The sequence below is a fragment of the Schistocerca serialis genome, chromosome 1 (assembly GCF_023864345.2).
Source record: "Schistocerca serialis cubense isolate TAMUIC-IGC-003099 chromosome 1, iqSchSeri2.2, whole genome shotgun sequence".
Classification (NCBI taxonomy): Eukaryota; Metazoa; Arthropoda; class Insecta; order Orthoptera; family Acrididae; genus Schistocerca; species Schistocerca serialis.
This window is the reverse complement of record NC_064638.1, coordinates 1,147,707,005-1,147,726,038: the sequence shown is the minus strand read 5'-3', so window position 1 is coordinate 1,147,726,038 and position 19,034 is coordinate 1,147,707,005. Positions and strand designations below refer to the sequence as shown.

Sequence of the window (19,034 nt, the reverse complement as noted above, 5' to 3'; positions counted from 1 at the left end):
TGGTGCTGGCTGCAAGGCTGTACCCTTACACCTCCGTAACAGGTTTTAGGTACTGCCCACTGCTGAAAGTACTTCTGAGCCAGCATGGTCGGCCTCACCTGTTGCGGCAGTGGCCGGTCTTCCTGAGAGGTCTGGACAAGTGCAGAGGGGGGGATTGCTTGTCGTTGGGAGCTCCAGTATTAGGCAGGTGATGGATCCCCTTAGGGATGAGCAGCTAAGGACGGGAAGAAAGCCAATGTGCACTTCGCGTGCATACTGGGCGGAGTCATCCAAGATGGGGAAAGAGTCCTTCCGAATGCCATGAAGGGTACAGGGTGCAGGCAACTGCAGGTGGTGGCTCATGTTGGCACTAATGATGCGTGTTTCTATGGATTTGAAAAGATTCTCTCTTGTTTCCGATGGCTGTCTGAGTTGGTGAAGACTACCAGTCTTGCTAATGAGATGAAGGCAGAGCTCACCATCTTGCGGCATTGTCGACAGGACCGATTGTGGACCTTTGGTACAGAGCTGAGTGGAGATTCTGAATCAGAGACTCAGACAGTTCTGTGACCGTGTAGGCTGCAGATTCCTCGACTTGCGCCATAGGGTGGTGGGGTTTCAGGTTCCGCTAAATAGGTCAGGTGTCCACTACACACAGGAGGTGGCTACGCGGTTAGACAGTCTTGGTAAAGATCAAAAAGGGCTCCAGTCTCAAAGGGTACAGGACAAAGAAACGACGGGAATCAATCAAGCAACAGTTGGTATTGTAGTCGTAAATTGTTGTAGCTGTGTTGGAAAAGTACCAGAGCTTCAAGTGCTGATAGAAAGGACTGAAGCTGAAATCATTATAGGAACAGAAAGCTGGCTAAAGCCGGAGATAAATTCTGCCGAAATTTTTACAAAGGGGCGTGTTCATAGGTGATAGATTAAGTAAAGTAGGTGGTGGTGTGTTTGCGTCTATTGGTAGTAATTTATCTTGTAGTGAAGTTGGAATAGATAGTTCCTACGAATTGCTATGGGTAGAGGTTATATTCAACAGCCCCACCCCCCACCCCCCTCCGACCCAAATGATGTAATAGCTGAGTGGTTCAAAGAAAACTTCAATCTCATTTCAAATAAGTACCCCACTCATACAGCTATAATTGTTGAAGAGTTAACCTACCTTCGATTTGTTGGCGAAAATACATGTTCAAAGCTGGCGGTAGACAGAAAACATCTTCCCAAGTTGTACTAAATGCTTTCTCTGAGAATTACTTTGAACAACTGATTCATGAACCCACATGAATTGTAAATGGTTGCGAAAACACACTTGACCTCATAGCCACAAATAATCCTGATCTAATAGAGACCGTTATGACTGATACAGGGATTAGTGAACACAAGGTGATTGTAGTAAGCCTCAAAACCATATCAGCCAAAACCACTATACATAAATGCAAAATATATCTATTTAAAACAGTAGATAAAAATTCGCTTGATGCCTTCCTAAGAGAGTGTCTTCATTCCTTCCAAGCTAATTATGTAAGTGTAGACCAGATAGGCTAAAATTCAAAGATACAGTGTCGACAGCAATAGATAGATTCATACCACATAAGTTAATAAGAGACGGGACTGATCCACCATGGTACACAAAACCCGTCAGAACACTGTTGCAGAAGCAACGAAAAAAGCATGCCAAATTCAGAAGAACGCAAAATTCCCAAGACTGGCTAAGTGTCATGGAAGCTCGAAATTTAGTGCGGATGTCAATGCGAGATGCTTTTAATAGTTTTCACAATAAAACATTGTCTCAAAATATGGTAGAAAACCCAAAGAGTTTCTGGTCATATGTAAAGTACACCAGTGGCAAAAGAAGTCAATACCGTCACTGCTAGATAACGATGGAAATGTTGCCGATGATGGTGCCACTAAACCGGAGTTACTGAATTCAGTTTTCTGTAATTCCTTCATGAAAGAAGATGAAGTAAATATTCCAGAATTCAAAACCAGAACAGCTGTTAGTGTGAATGACATAAAAGAAAATATCTTAGGTGTTGTGAAACAACTCAAATCAACCAGATGGTATAGCAATCGGGTCCCTTTCAGAGTAGGTATACACAATAGCACCTTTCTTAGCAATCATATACAACCGCTCACTTGACGAAAGGTCTGTTCCTAAAGACTGGAAAGTAGCACAGGTCATGCCAATATTCAAGAGGGGAAATAGGAGTGAATCATTGAATTACAAACCCATGTTACTGACCTCAATTTGCAGTAGGATTCTGGAGCATATACTGTACTCGAACATTATGAATCACCTTGAAGAAAATGAGTTATTGATACATAACCAACACGGATTCAGAAAATATTGTTCTTGTGCAACACAGCTAGCTCTTTAGCTCTTTATTCCCATGAAGTAATGGGTGCTGTAGACAAGGGATCTCAGATCGATTCCATATTCTTAGATTTCCAGAAGGCTTTTGACACCATTCCACACAAGCAACTATTAATTAAATTGTGTGCATATGGAGTATCGTCTCAGTTGTGTGACTGGATTCATGATTTCCTCTCAGAGAGGTCACAGTTTGTAGTGATAGACGGTAAATCATTGAGTAGAACAGAAGTGATATCTGGCGTTCTGCAAGGTAGCGTCATAGGCCCTTTGCTGTTCCTGATCTACATAAATGATCCAGGTGATAATCTGAGCAGCCCCCTTAGATTGTTTGCAGATTTCGCTGTAATTTACTGTGTAGTAAAAATCATCAGACGATCAATTCCAATTACAAAATGATCTAGAGAGAATTCCTGTATGGTGCGATAAGTGCCAGTTGGCATTAAACAAAGAAAAGTGCGAGGTCATCCACATGGGTACTAAAAGAAATCTGATAAATTTTGGATATATGATAAATCGCACAAATCTAAGGGCCGTCAATTCGACTAAATACCTGGGAATTACAATTACGAGCAACTGAAATTGGAAAGACCACGTAGATGATATTGTGGGGAAGGTGAAACAAATACTGTGCTTTGTTTGCAGAACACTTAGAAGATATGACAAACCCACTAAAGAGAGAGCCTAGATTACACTTGTCCGTCCTCTGCTGGAATATTGCTGCACAGTATGGGATCCTTGTCACGTAGGATTGACGGAGGATATTGAAAAAGTGCAAAGAAGGGCAGCTCGTTCCGTGTTATCGCGCAATAGGGGTGAGAGTGTAACTGATATGATATGCGAGTTGGGGTGGCAGTCACTGAAAAAAGGCAGTTTTCTTTGCGGCGAGATCTATTTATGAAATTTCAGTCACCAAATTTCTCTTCTGAATGCGAAAATATTTTGTTGACACCCACCTACGTAGGGAGAAATGATCATCATAATAAAATAAGAGAAATCAGAGCTCGGACAGAAAGATTTAGGTGTTCCTTTTTCCCATGCGCCATCCGAGAATGGAATGGTAGAGAAGTACTGTGAAAATGGTTCGATGAACCCTCTGCCAGGCACTTAAGTGTGAATTGCAGAGTAACCATGTAGATGTAGATGTTTGTTCACTGTAACTATTCTTTGCTTCACTCCGTTTTAGTTTTCTACATCTTTCATTGTCTTTCCCATCTATTTTTCACTGCGCCCCCCTCCCCTCCCACCTCTGTTACTTAGCTTTTACTTTTATTAACTCAAGCATGATGTTTAAACAGTAATCTCCTTTTCATTCACCCTTCTTTGTTCCCATTCAACCCTTCTGCCTGAAGAAGAAGCCACTAGCTCCAAAAGTTTGACAATTACAACTGTCTTTTATGTGTGTGTTCTGCTGTCTCATATGTAGAGAGGTTGATAGCTTTTCTTAAAAAGTGTTACAAGTTAAAATAATGTCTTTATACTTGTCTGGAGTAATGTAGCAATTTCAAGCCCTCAGTTTTTGAGTGAATTCAGTAATTTCAGCCACCCAAAAAGTGACTATCAAAAATGACCTTGCAGTGCCCATTCCTTTTTGTGTGTGAAACTAAAGGATTGTTTTCACGTAATCAGAGAAACGAAGACTAAGGTTTAACATCATGTTGAGAGAGTTGCAGGATCAGATCTTGCCTCAGTTTTCAGATGAGTCCTTTAAGTACATAAACCTGGTCATGTAGGATTGTGGAACCCACAAAAATATGGCAAGAGTGGTATTGAGGCTTATCTGCATTTTACAGTATCCAGTAGATTATTAATTTCTAATTCATATGCAATAAATAGCTTTTAATCACTTTGGAATAATTCATTATTAGTTAGTTTTGTGTGTTTGATCATTTGATGTAAGAATGGGAAAAGAAATATTTGTGTTATTTGTGCTAGGTACTGAAGAGTCTCGTTCGATCAGAGCGAAATCAGCAGATAATGTGTGAAGCTGGGCTACCTGGACAGTTGTTGGCATGCGGCCGTGCAGCACTTGAAGAAGACACGCATCCTCTTCACCCTCCACTTCAGTACATGTTGGAGCGATTAGCAGCCCAAACTCTAGAACCACGAGATCTCAGGTTAGAATCTGTTGTCTGTGTGTCATATTTCGTGAAATCAGTATTCTTTAATTGTACGCAGTGTCACATTAGTATTTTTTTGCCAGAAAATAGTATAAAGTAGTTACCATTGATCTCATTTCTCACTCTCTGGATTGAAGTTGAATCACTTAATAAAAGAGTGGTGGCCTGATCCTGTAAAAAAAACATTATAATATGTTGTTAGACTGATTGTGAAGGTTTGTGATGAATAGAGTTTCTTAGATGTGAAGATACACTTCATAGTCATATTGTATTTCATTGGAAGAGAAAACTTTTCTGGCCAATCGATGTAAATACCAAAGATCAGCTTAGCAGCATGAATAAATCAAGATGAAGTTAAAACAACCACAAGATACTTAAAAAATAAACTGTAGATTAGATGATGTTCCACATGTTTAAGAAATGTGGAAAACAAATAAATTGTGAGACAACAGACGTATGGGGCAAAAAATTTATCAAGAATACAGACATTAAGAACTGGAATTAAAAGTGCAAATGGTCTGAATTGCTGATGACACACACAAGATTCAGAGTCACATAATGCAAACTGGAAGTGGTACATATCCGGTAGAACGTGACTCTAAGGAACAGCTCATAGTGATAGACTACATAATACTAAAGAAGTAAGTGCCTGACAGTCATGAGGTTATGCCGACACACTTTGTAATGACTGAACCAAAGAAATAGAATAGTAGTACATGTTAATGTCAGAAATTGAATTTAATGGTATGGAAATGTGAATAAAATGTAGTCTAGACCTTTGTCGGTGGTGGCTGTTAACCTGAGAATTGAGACAAAGCCAAAGTAATATGGGATGGTAAGTGACAAGGGACAGTGGGCTTGTGATCTTCCATGGTGAGCAGAACAATGAAACAGTAAAGAGCAGCAGATACTGAGTAGTAGATCAACAAAAATAATCAATTTTTGAAAATATAAGTAATTGGATAGATAAAAAAACTAATCACCAAGCAGCAGCCGTAGAACACACATACAAAACATATGAGAGTTTGCTAGCTTTTGGAGGTAGAGGGTTTTTCTTCTGACAGAAGGGCTGAAGAGGAAGGAAAATGGGTGAGTGAGAAGTTTGATGACATTTAGGAAAAGGAGTAGAGCTCAGGAATGTCGCACAGAACTCCGGGTCAGGGGAGACTTACCAGATGGGATGAGGACAGAAGGAAAGGCTGGTTGCTAGGAATGTGCCTGGACAAGATTGGAAAACCTGGGAACGTAAAGGTGGAAGAGGGTAATATGCAAGACAAAGATTACTGCTAAAACATCATAAAGGAGTTAATAAGAACAAAACGCTAAGTGTTTTGGATGTGATAGAGGTAGGAAGGGGACAGTGAAAAAATAGTAAAGTCAGAAAATAAAGTAAATAAGGGAATAAAGAGAGGAATAGTTAATGTGAAGAAATGCTGGGACTGAAGACATTAATGTGAATTATGGCCAGGTGGGTGGTGAGAACCAATGACATCATGTAGTGTCTGTTTCCATCTACAGAAACTGATGTCTGGGGGGAGAATCCAGATAGCACGTGTGGTGAAACAGGTGCTGAGGTCATGAATGTCATGTTGTAGAGCATGCTTTGCAACAGGATATCGTGTGTTGCCAGTATACATTCTCTGCCTGTCCCCATTCACCATAACTGTTAACTTGGTGGTAGTCATGCCAACATAAGAGGCCAAACAGTGTTTGCATAATTAACAAAATGTTCCAGGCTGTTATACCATGGTCGAATCAATTTCACATTAAAATGCTTCTCGTTCGCTATGAGCCAGGATGTGAACTGCACATTCAAAGAAGCTACAATCCGCCTTGAAAATGTCCTCTGCAGATGGGGATGAAACATTGAGTTTTAATGTGAAATCCATTTGACCACAGCATAATAGCCCAGAACATTTTATTAACTGTGTTATTTCTGGCTGTGAAAGTTTACATTTTTACAGCATTTGCATAAGAGCCAGTATAAAACGTGCCCCATTAAACAAGAAGTTGTATAGCAGGTGTTATGCAGACACTGTTTGGCCTCTTACGTCAGCATGACTACCAAAAAGTTACCAGAATGAATGGGCATAGTCAGAGGCAACACACAATATCCTGTTGCAGAGTACACTCTAAAACATGACAGTTGTGACCTCAGTGCCTGTTTCACCACATGTGCCATCTGCAGTCTTGTCCCCAGACACCAGTTTCTCAGAACTTTGCAGGTGGAAACTGGCACTACATGATGTTGTTGGTTCTCGCCTCCCACCTGCCCTTAACTTACATTAATTTCTTCAGTCTCAGCATTTCTTTACAGTTACTATTCCTTACCTCACTCCCTTTTTGCTTTCTACATATTTAGTTTTCTGGTGTGTCTATTTTTCGCTGTCCCCCTGCCACCTTTATCACATCCAATACACTTAGATTTTTGCTCTTATTAGCTCCTGCATGATGTTTTAGCAGTAGTCCTTGTCTTGCATGTTGCACTATCCTCTCCTTTAAGCTAAGAGGTTTTCCAGTCTCATCCAATGCAGTCCCCAACAATCAGTCTTACCTCCTCATCCCGACTGTTAAGTCTCCCCTGACAAGGAATTCTGGGTGACTTTTCCAAATTCTACCCCTTTTCCTAAATGTCACCAGTCCTTTTCCCTCACCCCTTTTCCTTCCCCTTCAAACCTTCTGCCAGGAGGAGGAACCACTGGCTCAGAATGCTAGCAAACTGTAGTATATTTTGTATGTTTGTTCTCCTGTTGCTGCTTTGTGAGAAGATTTTTTATCTATCCAGTTGCTTACACTAAGCAGTAGGCTATTTTAAAATGTGTCACCATTACCTGAGCTGGTACAGCTGCTCAGTCTTTTTCTGAACAGTATGTAAATAACAAAAGGATACTGTCATAATTTGGAAAAATCTTGCATTCTCTTATTTTTGGTTTATTGGAGGTAGGTTAAGAAACCAAACTAAGATATGTTCATGAAACAAGCTTCTGGAGAGTGGGATTGCTATCCTGAAGTACGAGTCACCAGAATGTGTCATAATGGCATATGAAATATAGTAGGACAAAGATGTCCAGATTGTTGACAATGTTAAGAGCCAACATTTGGTATTCTTATTTTATTAAATAAATAACAGTGCTAGATAACAGATACAACTGCTACTTTTATATGTTTTTTATATCTGGCTGCTACATTTTTCAACAGTTAATAACAAACAGTTGGTAATTTATCACTTTGGCTCTAGTTGGAAATTGAAACAGTTATTGTTTGCAAGAAGACAACAGTAATTGGACCATTAATCTTTTTCAGATAATACAACATATTGACCACATGACTTAAATTAGAAAGTCTGATGTCCTTGAATCTTTTAGTCTTTCCAAGCAATCATGAATCATTATTTGTTCTTTGGATTTTGTGAACTACATCATTATAGCTAAGGCAGTGTTGCCAATTTTAGAATAATACTGTAAAAAAAAAGGTAAAATTTCTGGCATACATTTAAGGCATACATTTAAAAGCTCATTTGCAAATATATAACTGTTATTTAAATAACTTTTCATTTGAAATATATCTATAATGTTCTTGTGTAGATAATTTCCACTAGTAAGGGACTACTGATTACTTTTGCAGAGAATTTCTTCGACTTGGCGATCCACTGTGCTGCATTTCCATGGATGATGTTGACCGTATTTATCCATTGCGACCGCCTCATTGTAAGCCTGGTGGTCCTGTTCCATTAACACGTGTGAAAACTCTTGTGTCTATGACAACGCCACGTGATTTTCGTACTGTGCATGGGAGCTCCATACTGCCTCCATTTGTTGAATTCGATATGTCAGCTGAGGGTTTTGGATGTTTATATCTACCAAGTGTAGCACCTCAGAGCCCATCAGGACCACCTGTCGTCACTGTGGGTGGTTTAGGAGTCCCAGCTGATACAAGTGTTGTTGGCGGCATTGGATCAGGTGAATCCTGTTTATAGATTTTTGTTGCACAATTAAGTGAATTTTGTGATCTTTTTTTCCCTTATCTGTGTAATTTGACTTTAAATGAATCTTTTGTGTGAACTATGCTTTCAGTCACAGAGAGATCCTGAAACTGAGATGAGATGTTGATAAAAGTAACATTACATTATACTACTTGTGTAATATTCTGTTTATACTTTCTATAGCAGGATTGCAAATTAACATGTTATTGTGTCTGCCTTCCAGATGAGTGTTTCAAAGATGTGGGGACAAGGACATTTGTCTTACTATATAAATAATTTCTTGTCAGATTTCCTAAGTAGTAATGCCTAAACATTTTATTTCATTCATAACTACAGGCAAAAATTGTGCAATTAAAGTCAGAGAATGTTTGGTCACTATCACTTCTGAAAGTGTTGTGATTATTTGCAAACATTAGAAGAGTGAGAACTGTATATGAATGGAAACAGGTATTTATTGCAGAGGGAGAGGCAGAGCATGAAAGAGGGAGGCTGATTTGAAAGAGGTGGTAATTTTTATAGAAGGAAATGGAGTGACTTCAAAACAATTTACCTCATCACCAATAAATGCTGTGAGGAAATATCCATTTGCTGGAATGTCAATATTAGAACAATTAAATGTCATGGAATGCGAGTAAGACAGATGTGCTTCAAATTTGAGTTTTTTCTTTGTAGGTAAGCAATTTTGAAGATAGGTGTGTGGTTATTTCTGCAGTGCATTGTAACGTGCTGATAGATTAAAACTGTGTGCTGGACCAAGAGTTAACTTTGTCTTTCACAGACAGGTGCTCAGCCAGTTGAACTATCCAAATGTGACTCACACCCCACCTTTGCAGCTTTGCTTCCACCAATACTGCATTTGAGTCATGCTTGGATAGCTAAGTCAGCAGAGCACTTGACTGTGAAAGACAAAGATCCCTTGTTTCAAGTCCCAGTCTAGCACACAGTTTTAATCTACCAGGAAGTTTTAAATCAGCATACAATCCACTGCAGGGTGAAAATTCATTCTGGTGCATATTGATTGTAAAGTCTTGCAGAATGTCAGCCCTACAATTGACAGCCTCTTCCTGACGTACTGTGTTTTTTATTGCTAGAAAACCCTACGTTTTCATACTTTGAAATGTGTTTTGTCTGTTATGGTAGCACATATCCTAACTCACTTTAATAAACATTCTTCAGCTTAAATAGGTAGTCTGAGTTACATTCAACTGGATCTCTGTTTGCCAGTAAGCTGCATTCATGTTATGACTGATTCTTCTTTTCTTGGATCTTCTGGAACCGTATTCATCTGCAGCAGACCTATATATTGTTGACAGCAGCTCAATTCTGATAAATACTAGTTTTTCACTTCTCTCTTGTAAGCACAGGTTGTCCATAATTATACTTCCAGTTTTTACATGCTACAGAAAGAGAATTACTGCTCAGAATGATGTCAAATTTGATCAGCATATTATTGACACAGGTGGAAACATAATGCACAAAAAAAAATGTAAAGAAAATTTTACAAGTAGATGGTGGTGCAAGAGTCTTAACGTAGATGGTGCTGTAAGTGTCTTAACATGAATGGAGTCGGCTACAAATAGCAGATGAATTGCAATCAGTTTTTAGTCATTCTGGAACCAAAAACCACGTAAAAACCAAAATGACTTCGGTTTCTAATTGTCATGAGACTAGCGCAAGACATGTTCAATAACCTGTCTACCGTTTTCTGCCGCAAGTTGAAATCAAGAAACTGCACATTCCACAACAGGTTGGAATGTCTTGGAGGTCATGTTCAGAATGTGTTGTGAAATGCATACCTTCAATTCAGCTACATTTGTAAGTGGAGCCCGGACACAATACTGAGATAGGGTGATGTGGTCATCCTGGCTGTAGGAAAATGATGGCTGATAATTCTAAATTTCCGAAATGTTTCTGCAGCAGCCACTTCACTGGCTATGCAGTGTGTGGAGGAGTGCCATCTTGCATAGAAATGATCCTATCCACATGTACACACTGCTGAAGGGTTGGAATGATGCTGGTGTGCAAAAGACTCTTGCAGCTTTTACCAGTGATGAGGTAACAGGATTGGCAGGACTTGTCTCCTTGAAAAAATATGGCTCTGCGACACAAAGTGCCATCAACCTCCACCACACAGTCACCTTTGCAGAATAAAGTTGTACCAGTTGATGAGCAAACGAATTTTTTGTTGGTCATATTCTGCAGTTTCCTTGGAGATGGAAATGGGCATTGTCTGCCCACAGAATGTTTCATTGCCATTCATTGTCTGCTTCCATGCAAGCGAGAAATTCCAGGGAAAAAGTATATCTTGGTGGCAGGACAGCTTCTGAATATGGGTGATTTCATATGGATAGAAGTGCAGGATGTTTCATAGGATTTTATGCACCACCCTCAATGGCATGTCAAACCTTCGAGGAATTCCCCAAACACTGTGTATTTGCACACCACCGCTTGATGCCTCCTGCAATGCGGTGGCCTCATCTTCGACAAATGTCGCATCAGTGGCTTTCCTCCCACTGCCACATTGCACTTCAAAGGAACCTGTCTTTTTGAATCTTGTAATCATTTGCTCCAGAGTCTTAGCAGGCATCAGACCAATGCCTGTTTTCGTACCCTTGAATGTGTGGAACTCCTGTAGGGCTACTGGCGCACAGTCACCGTTCTTGTAAAAGAGCTTTACCAGCAGTGTGTGATGCTTCAAGGAGCTATTGGTCAGATTTTCGTTAAATTGTTTTTATACCCCCATGGTGTTTTCCCTTGCTTCAATAATATGCTGTTCAAATTCGATGTCATTGTGAGGAGTGGTTTTCTGTTTACAGAATTTTGAAACTGAAACTTGAATTATGAACATCTTGTATGTTAGTCATGGACTTACTTCTCAGTTGACATGCCATGTGTGGTACAATATGTTAAATGGGCCATAATAGTTCTAACAGCATATGGCACCCAATTTTTCTTGGCACATTTGAATTCACTCCTTATTTGGACTTACTGGCAAAATAAACTACCACAGAAAAATATTAAAAAGAGACAGTACTTACTAGTTTCACATGGTAGTTTCTGACCTTCCATATATCCAGATCACAGCAATCACTCATTCAACACTGTCACGAAAGATGTTATTCTGTATGTACTTGTAGTATTATGTGTGGATTAGTTGTCTTGTCTGTCTTTTCCATCTCACAAACTTATGCATTCAAACTCCAACTCTCAATTTCGTTCTCCTTACGCCCAAGAGGAGTGTATAAACCAATTGTTACACCAAATACTTATGATGTGTGTGGAAAATCATATCTGTAAGCACATTAGATCATCAATGTGTCTGATGATAAAATGTGTGGTTATAAAAATATTGTCTATTTGACACTACAATTTAGCTTATTTTATGTGCCCTCTTGAAACCATTTGCTTTTTTCTTGAAAATAAATTACTTTTGAAGTTTGTGTCATGCACAAAAGTGAGTCGCAAGTAATGACACCTTCTGATTTTGTAAGTGTAGTCATAGCAAAGAATTATCTTCTAAACTTACTGACCTCTGGGCCATTGCTTGATTGAGTAAAAAATGATCAATGACAAATGTTTTGGAAGTTTACAGGAAAATGCAGAAGCTGCAAATGTTTGAGCACTGACTGCACAATTTTCTAGGTCATAGAGCCAGCAGTTTTCTCACATTGTTACAATAGTTAGTACATGCTTTGCAAATTTAATTGATAAATGTTGCTAACTAACATTTTTAATTTCCTTGAGTATGGTAGCTGCACTGTTAACCACTGAGGTTTCATACCTGTACTCATGCACAAGAACTATTTATTGTATTACATTTTAATTTTATTTGTATCTGGATTTTAGGTGACAGAATGTTCCCACCACAGACTGGTTTGAGCTACTCGTCATGGATTTGCGTAGACAAGTTTTCGGATCCACGCACAGATCCACACTGTGTTCGGTTGCTCACACTTGTTCGCAATGGCCGCGATCATCATCTAATTTGTTTAGCTGTAGTGCTGTCAGCAAGGGACAAGGCTGTAATTGTTTCCACCCAAGAAACTGTGATGCCCCATAGTAGTAAGTAATTGAGTTTTAATATTTGATTACAGTGGCATATAAAATTTGCATATTGGGCTAGGGCTTCATGTAATGTGGTGATTTAAGAAAAAAGATTTTTAGTAGAAAAAGAAATTATGAGATCAAACAAAAAGCTAGGAATGATAAGAACTTTCATTTTTTAAGTATGTTTATGCACCACCCATCATTAATCTGCTGGCGAATGGCTGCCTTTCATTGTTTTACATTTCCTTCTTTCTTCTTGTTTATATGATCATAAAGTTATAATATTAATGCTCATGTTTTTCTTTTTGTAAACTTTCAAGAAATTTTATGTAATGTTCTTCTATTGTTGTTATTATTATTATTATTATTATTATTATTATTATTATTATTATTATTACTTATACCTTTATGCTACTACATCAGAACTGTATGGGTTTGAAATCCAAATGCTTGAAATTTTTACACGTTATCGTTGTAATCAGTTTTCCTCAAATCTGTAAGTGAAGATAAATACAAAACTGTGCTTCAACATTTATATCAGTGATCGGGACTGTTGACGACAGCTTTTATTACAGTTACTAATCCAAGTGTATTCAGCTTCTGACCAATATCAATTTTAAAGAGATTACTAAAATGAATTTACTTAAAAAGGCATTTAAAAGAAGCTGTTACACTGTAGATTGTACCCAGTGAAGAATTTCTTAGCTAACACAGAGAATGGGCTTGATAAAAAAATTAACAGAATTATATAATAATAATAATCCCCGTGGAGGCCCGGGAAAAGAATAGGCCTCCGGTATGTTCTACCAGTTGTAAAAGGCAACAAAAAGAACAAACCACTAATAGGGCTAACCCCCCTTTTAGTGTGATTAGTTGGTTCAGGACAGAACTAAAGAAGCCTCGGACAAGCGCCGTCATGGTCGGGGACGACGCTTGAACCCTATGCCCGCCCACAATGGTAACGACACTGCTAGCCAACTGGAAAATGATTTAAATCCAAATAGAGGTGTTTTGCAGGATATGCTTCCTGAAATCACCCTAGAAGGAAAACAAAGACAGAGGATGAGATGGTCAGATGAACTTAATCGACACCTCATGTTCTGTTATTACCAATCAACAAACCTAGGAACCAACACAACTGGATACAGATCGCAAGTATACACAACATTTATTACCAGATACCCAGAATTAAAATTTTTAACAGAACAACGTCTAGCTGATCAGATTCGTGTAATAATCAAAAATAACAGGATACCCCAGTCAGAATTAGAAAACATCAAACAACAAGTACAACAAATACTTGAACAAAATAATGTGCAATAAGAAGAAGAAGAAAATACAGTAATGGACTTAAACATCCCAGAGCAAACAAACAAAGACCAACACGCATCAATTAAACAATCAGAGGAAAACGAAATCTTAAGACAGCCACCAGAACAAGCACAAATAGAACACGAAGAGACACACATGTTAGAGATAGAAGAGAAATTTCAGCTGACATATATAGAATACAAAGACACAAATGCAGACATTAGACCATTCTTGCATAGACTGCCAAATAACCCACAAGTCGAAACAACAATAAAAACTATCAACACAATCATACACAACAAAATAAATGAAAACACAACTATGGAAGAGTTACAACTACTGGTTTGTATAGGAGCACTCACTACACTAAATATACACACTAGGCAGAGATCAGAACAAGCCAACACACAGAAGAAACCCACAAAACCAGCGTGGCAACACAGGCTACAGATCAGAATAGAAAAACTGAGAAAAGACATCGGACAGCTAACACAATTTATAAGAAATGAAATGTCAGAAAAAAAACGAAAAAGGTTAGGTAAAATCTCACAACAAGAAGCGATTGAGCAATTAGATGAAAAGAAGCAGAAATTACAAGCATTGGCCAACCGACTTAGAAGATCCAAAAGAAGTGAAAATAGAAGGAAACAAAACCAAACATTCAACACAAACCAAAAGAAATTTTACCAGACAATAGATAACACACACATTAAAATAGACAATCCACCGAACATAACAGACATGGAACACTTCTGGAGCAACATATGGTCAAACCCGGTACAACATAACAGGCATGCACGGTGGATACAAGCGGAAACAGACACATACAAGATGATACCACAAATGCCTGAAGTGCTAATTTTGCAACATGAAGTCACCCAAGCAATTAATACTACTCAAAGTTGGAAAGCCCCTGGAAAAGATGAAATAGCAAATTTCTGGCTAAAGAAGTTCACCTCAACACATTCACATCTAACTAAATTATTTAACAGTTACATTGCAGACCCATACACATTCCCTGATACACTTACACATGGAATAACTTATCTGAAACCTAAAGATCAAGCAGACACAGCAAACCCAGCTAAATATCGCCCCGTAACATGCCTACCAACAATATACAAAATATTAACTTAAGTCATTACACAGAAATTAATGACACATACAACACAGAACAAAATTATAAATGAAGAACAAAAGGGCTGTTGCAAAGGAGCACGAGGATGTAAAGAGCAACTGATAATAGATGCAGAGGTGACATATCAAGCTAAAACTAAACAAAGGTCGCTACACTACGCATACATTGATTACCAAAAAGCTTTTGATAGTGTACCCCACTCATGGTTACTACAAATATTGGAAATATACAAAGTAGATCCTAAATTGATACAGTTCCTAAACATAGTAATGAAAAATTGGAAAACCACACTTAATATCCAAACAAATTCAAATAATATCACATCACAGCCTATACAGATTAAGCGTGGAATATACCAAGGAGACTCATTAAGTCCTTTCTGGTTCTGCCTTGCTCTGAATCCATTATCCAACATGCTAAATAATGCAAATTATGGATACAATATTACTGGAACATACCCACACAAAATCACACATTTTCTATACATGGATGATCTAAAACTACTGGCAGCAACAAATCAACAACTCAACCAATTACTAAAGATAACAGAAGTATTCAGCAATGATATAAATATGGCTTTTGGAACAGACAAATGTAAAAAAAATAGCATAGTCAAGGGAAAACACACTAAACAAGAAGATTACATATTGGATAACCACAGTGACTGCAAAGAAGTGATGGAAAAAACAGATGCCTATAAATATCTAGGATACAGACAAAAAATAGGAATAGATAATACAAATATTAAAGAAGAACTAAAAGAAAAATATAGACAAAGACTAACAAAAATACTGAAAACAGAATTGACAGCAAGAAACAAGACAAAAGCTATAAATACTTATGCTATACCAATATTGACCTACTCATTTGGAGTAGTGAAACGGAGTAACACAGACCTAGAAGCACTCAATACAGTTACCCGATCACAATGCCACAAATATAGAATACATCACATACGTTCAGCAACAGAAAGATTCACATTAAGCAGAAAGGAAGGAGGAAGGGGATTTATCGACATAAAAAACCTACATTATGGACAGGTAGACAATTTAAGAAAATTCTTTCTAGAACAAGCAGAAACTAGCAAAATACACAAAGCAATCACTCATATAAATACATCGGCTACACCACTGCAATTTCATAACCACTTCTACAACCCTCTAGATCACATAACATCAACAGATATGAAGAAAGTAAATTGGAAAAAGAGAACACTACATGGCAAGCACCCGTATCATCTAACACAGCCACACATTGATCAAGACGCATCCAACACATGGCTAAGAAAAGGCAGTATACGAGGGCGGTTCAGAAAGTAACCTCCGATTGGTCACAGTGCGGGTTGTGGGGGGAGTAGCGACGCCATCTGTGCGTTCACGCACTCAACAGGTCAGTCGGCATCAAGCCGTGGTTGAGTGAAGGTCGTACCTGCGCTAGTTTAGTTTTTGTGGCAGTTTGAAATGTGTGCTGCAATAGAAAACCCCGCCAAATGTGAAGTGCGTGCTGTCATAAGGTTTTTTACAGCCAAAGTATATTCTGCAGCAGCTATTCATCGTGAGCTTTGTGCCGTGTACGGACCAAGAGTTATGAGTGAAGGAGTTGTCCGTGAATGGGTACGTTTATTTAAAAGTGGACGAGAAAACGTTCATGATGAAGAGAGGAGTGGTAGACCATCATTGGTGACTGACGAACTCGTTCAGACAGTTGATGCAAAAGTTCGTGAAAATCGACGTTTCTCAATGTCGGAGTTGTCTACTGGTTTTCCACAGATTTCTAAGACTCTCTTGTACGAGATAGTGACAGCAAGATTGGGTTACCGTAAGTTCTGTGCACGATGGGTGCCCAAAATTCTTACCGATCACCACAAAACTCAAAGAATGGCCTCTGCATTAGACTTTCTGTCACATTATGAGGACGAAGGAGAACCATTGTTAAACAGAATCGTGACCAGTGACGAAACCTGGATTAAGTACGTGAACCCTGAGACAAAAGAACAATCAAAGATGTGGGCACATTCAAATTTGCCTACCAAACCAAGAAAAGCCTCGCAAGATTTTTCTGCCAGAAAACTGATGGCAACGGTGTTTTGGGATGCCAAAGGGGTGGTGTTGGTTGAATTCATGGAACGTGGTATGACCATTAATCAAGACGTGTACTGTGAAACAATAAAAAAGTTACGACGGGCTATACAGAAAAAACGCCGTGGTATGCTGACTTCCGGTATCGTTTTTTTGCACGATAACGCCCGTCCTCACTCTGCTCGCAGAACAACGGCCCTTCTTGAGTCCTTCAAGTGGGACGTTATCAACCATCCACCTTACAGCCCAGACCTGGCGCCAAGTGATTATCACCTCTTCATGCATTTGAAGAAATGGCTCGGGTCACAGCGGTTTGATGACGACGAAGAGCTCAAAGATGCGGTCACAGGCTGGCTCCAGGCACAAGCGGGTGATTTTTATGCAGAAGGAATTTCAAAGCTTGTGAAGAGATACGATAAGTGCCTCAATCGCTATGGAGACTATGTAGAAAAATAGTGCAAAGATGTAGTTGTAAGATGTATATATTAAAATATTTTTATTTAACTTGGTGTATTTTTTTAAATCAACCGGAGGTTACTTTCTGAACGGCCCTAGTATACAGTGAGACGGAAGGATTCATGATTGCAATACGGGATCAAACAATAAACACCAAATATTACAGCAAGCATATTATTAAAGATCCCAATACCACAACAGATAAATGCAGACTTTGCAAACAACAAATAGAAACAGTAGATCACATCACAAGCGGATGTACAATACTAGCAAATACAGAATACCCCAGAAGACATGACAATGTAGCAAAAATAATACACATACAAGTATGCACCACAAAATGTACTGGAGAACGATGAATACAAATTATACTGGAACAGAGCCATTATAACAGATAAAACAACACCACATAACAAACCTGACATCATACTCACCAATAAAAAGAAGAAATTAAAACAACTAATCGAAATATCCATACCCAATACAACAAATATACAAAGGAAAACAGGAGAAAAAATTGAAAAATACATCCAACTGGTTGAGGAAGTCAAGGACATGTGGCATCAGGATAAAGTTGACATTATACCAATTATACTATCAACAACAGGAGTCATACCACACAATATCCACCAGTACATCAATGCAATACAGCTACATCCAAACATATATATACAACTACAGAAATCTGTAATTATTGATACATGTTCAATCACCCGAAAGTTCCTAAATGCAATATAACAGATACCGTACAGTTAAAAGGAAGTCACGCTTGATCAAGGTCCGCGTCACTTTCCATTTTTAACCAGACCTAAGGTCTGAGAAAGGAAATAAGATAATAATAATAATAATAATAATAATAATAATAGTAATAGTAAATCATCTCTGTCTTTTACACAAAACTTTTGCACTATAACATTTTCTTTCTTTCTATCTATCCATCCTTTTTCTGTAAATTGAAACCCTGACTCCAGGCTTTGCAATAGATAGCACTAACATTGAGAGAAGCATATGGGATGTAGCACACACAATATCAAAGCTAAACATTGCCACGATGGGCCTGATTTATGAAAGAGTGTTTGTAATGTTCAGTGAGGTTGCACTGTTTTAAACAGACTGGCCTCATATTCAGGAGGACTGAGGCATCAGTCACTATCCAGCCATCCTGATACAGGTTTTCTGTGGTTTCTCTAAATTATTTTCCTCTGTAAAGCCTGGTCAACTATCCATCCCATCCTTCTCAAACTGGACATGTATTTATGTAAATGCGTGTATATGTGACATATGGTTTTTGTTTTTAAACTGTAATACCATGACAAGACCAATATCCTTGTAAAAGTTATCCACAGGTGAATTAAACAGCTACTGAAAACATTCTCAAATGGGGATACCGATAATATTAGTGATACAGCTGTTGAAACATCAACTCATTTGTTGTATTGCTATGAATGGACAAGTACAAAGGCCACAAGAACAATTATGAGTAGTGGAAACTTGGGGTTTGTTGGGAGGGAAAGACAGCAAAGGGAAGATCTGATGAACAAAATTAATAGAG

The 19,034-nt window shown here is 38.4% G+C and overlaps 1 protein-coding gene across 1 annotated transcript in view; it reads left to right on the top strand.

Moving 5' to 3' along the window:
- Window positions 1–19,034, top strand: part of LOC126456073 (WD repeat and FYVE domain-containing protein 3) — a 303,206-nt gene that overhangs the window by 107,593 nt on the left and 176,579 nt on the right. Inside the window, 3 exon segments of the mRNA XM_050091831.1 lie at window positions 4,286–4,467; window positions 8,095–8,429; window positions 12,299–12,514. Coding sequence (XP_049947788.1) covers window positions 4,286–4,467; window positions 8,095–8,429; window positions 12,299–12,514 — 733 coding nt within the window.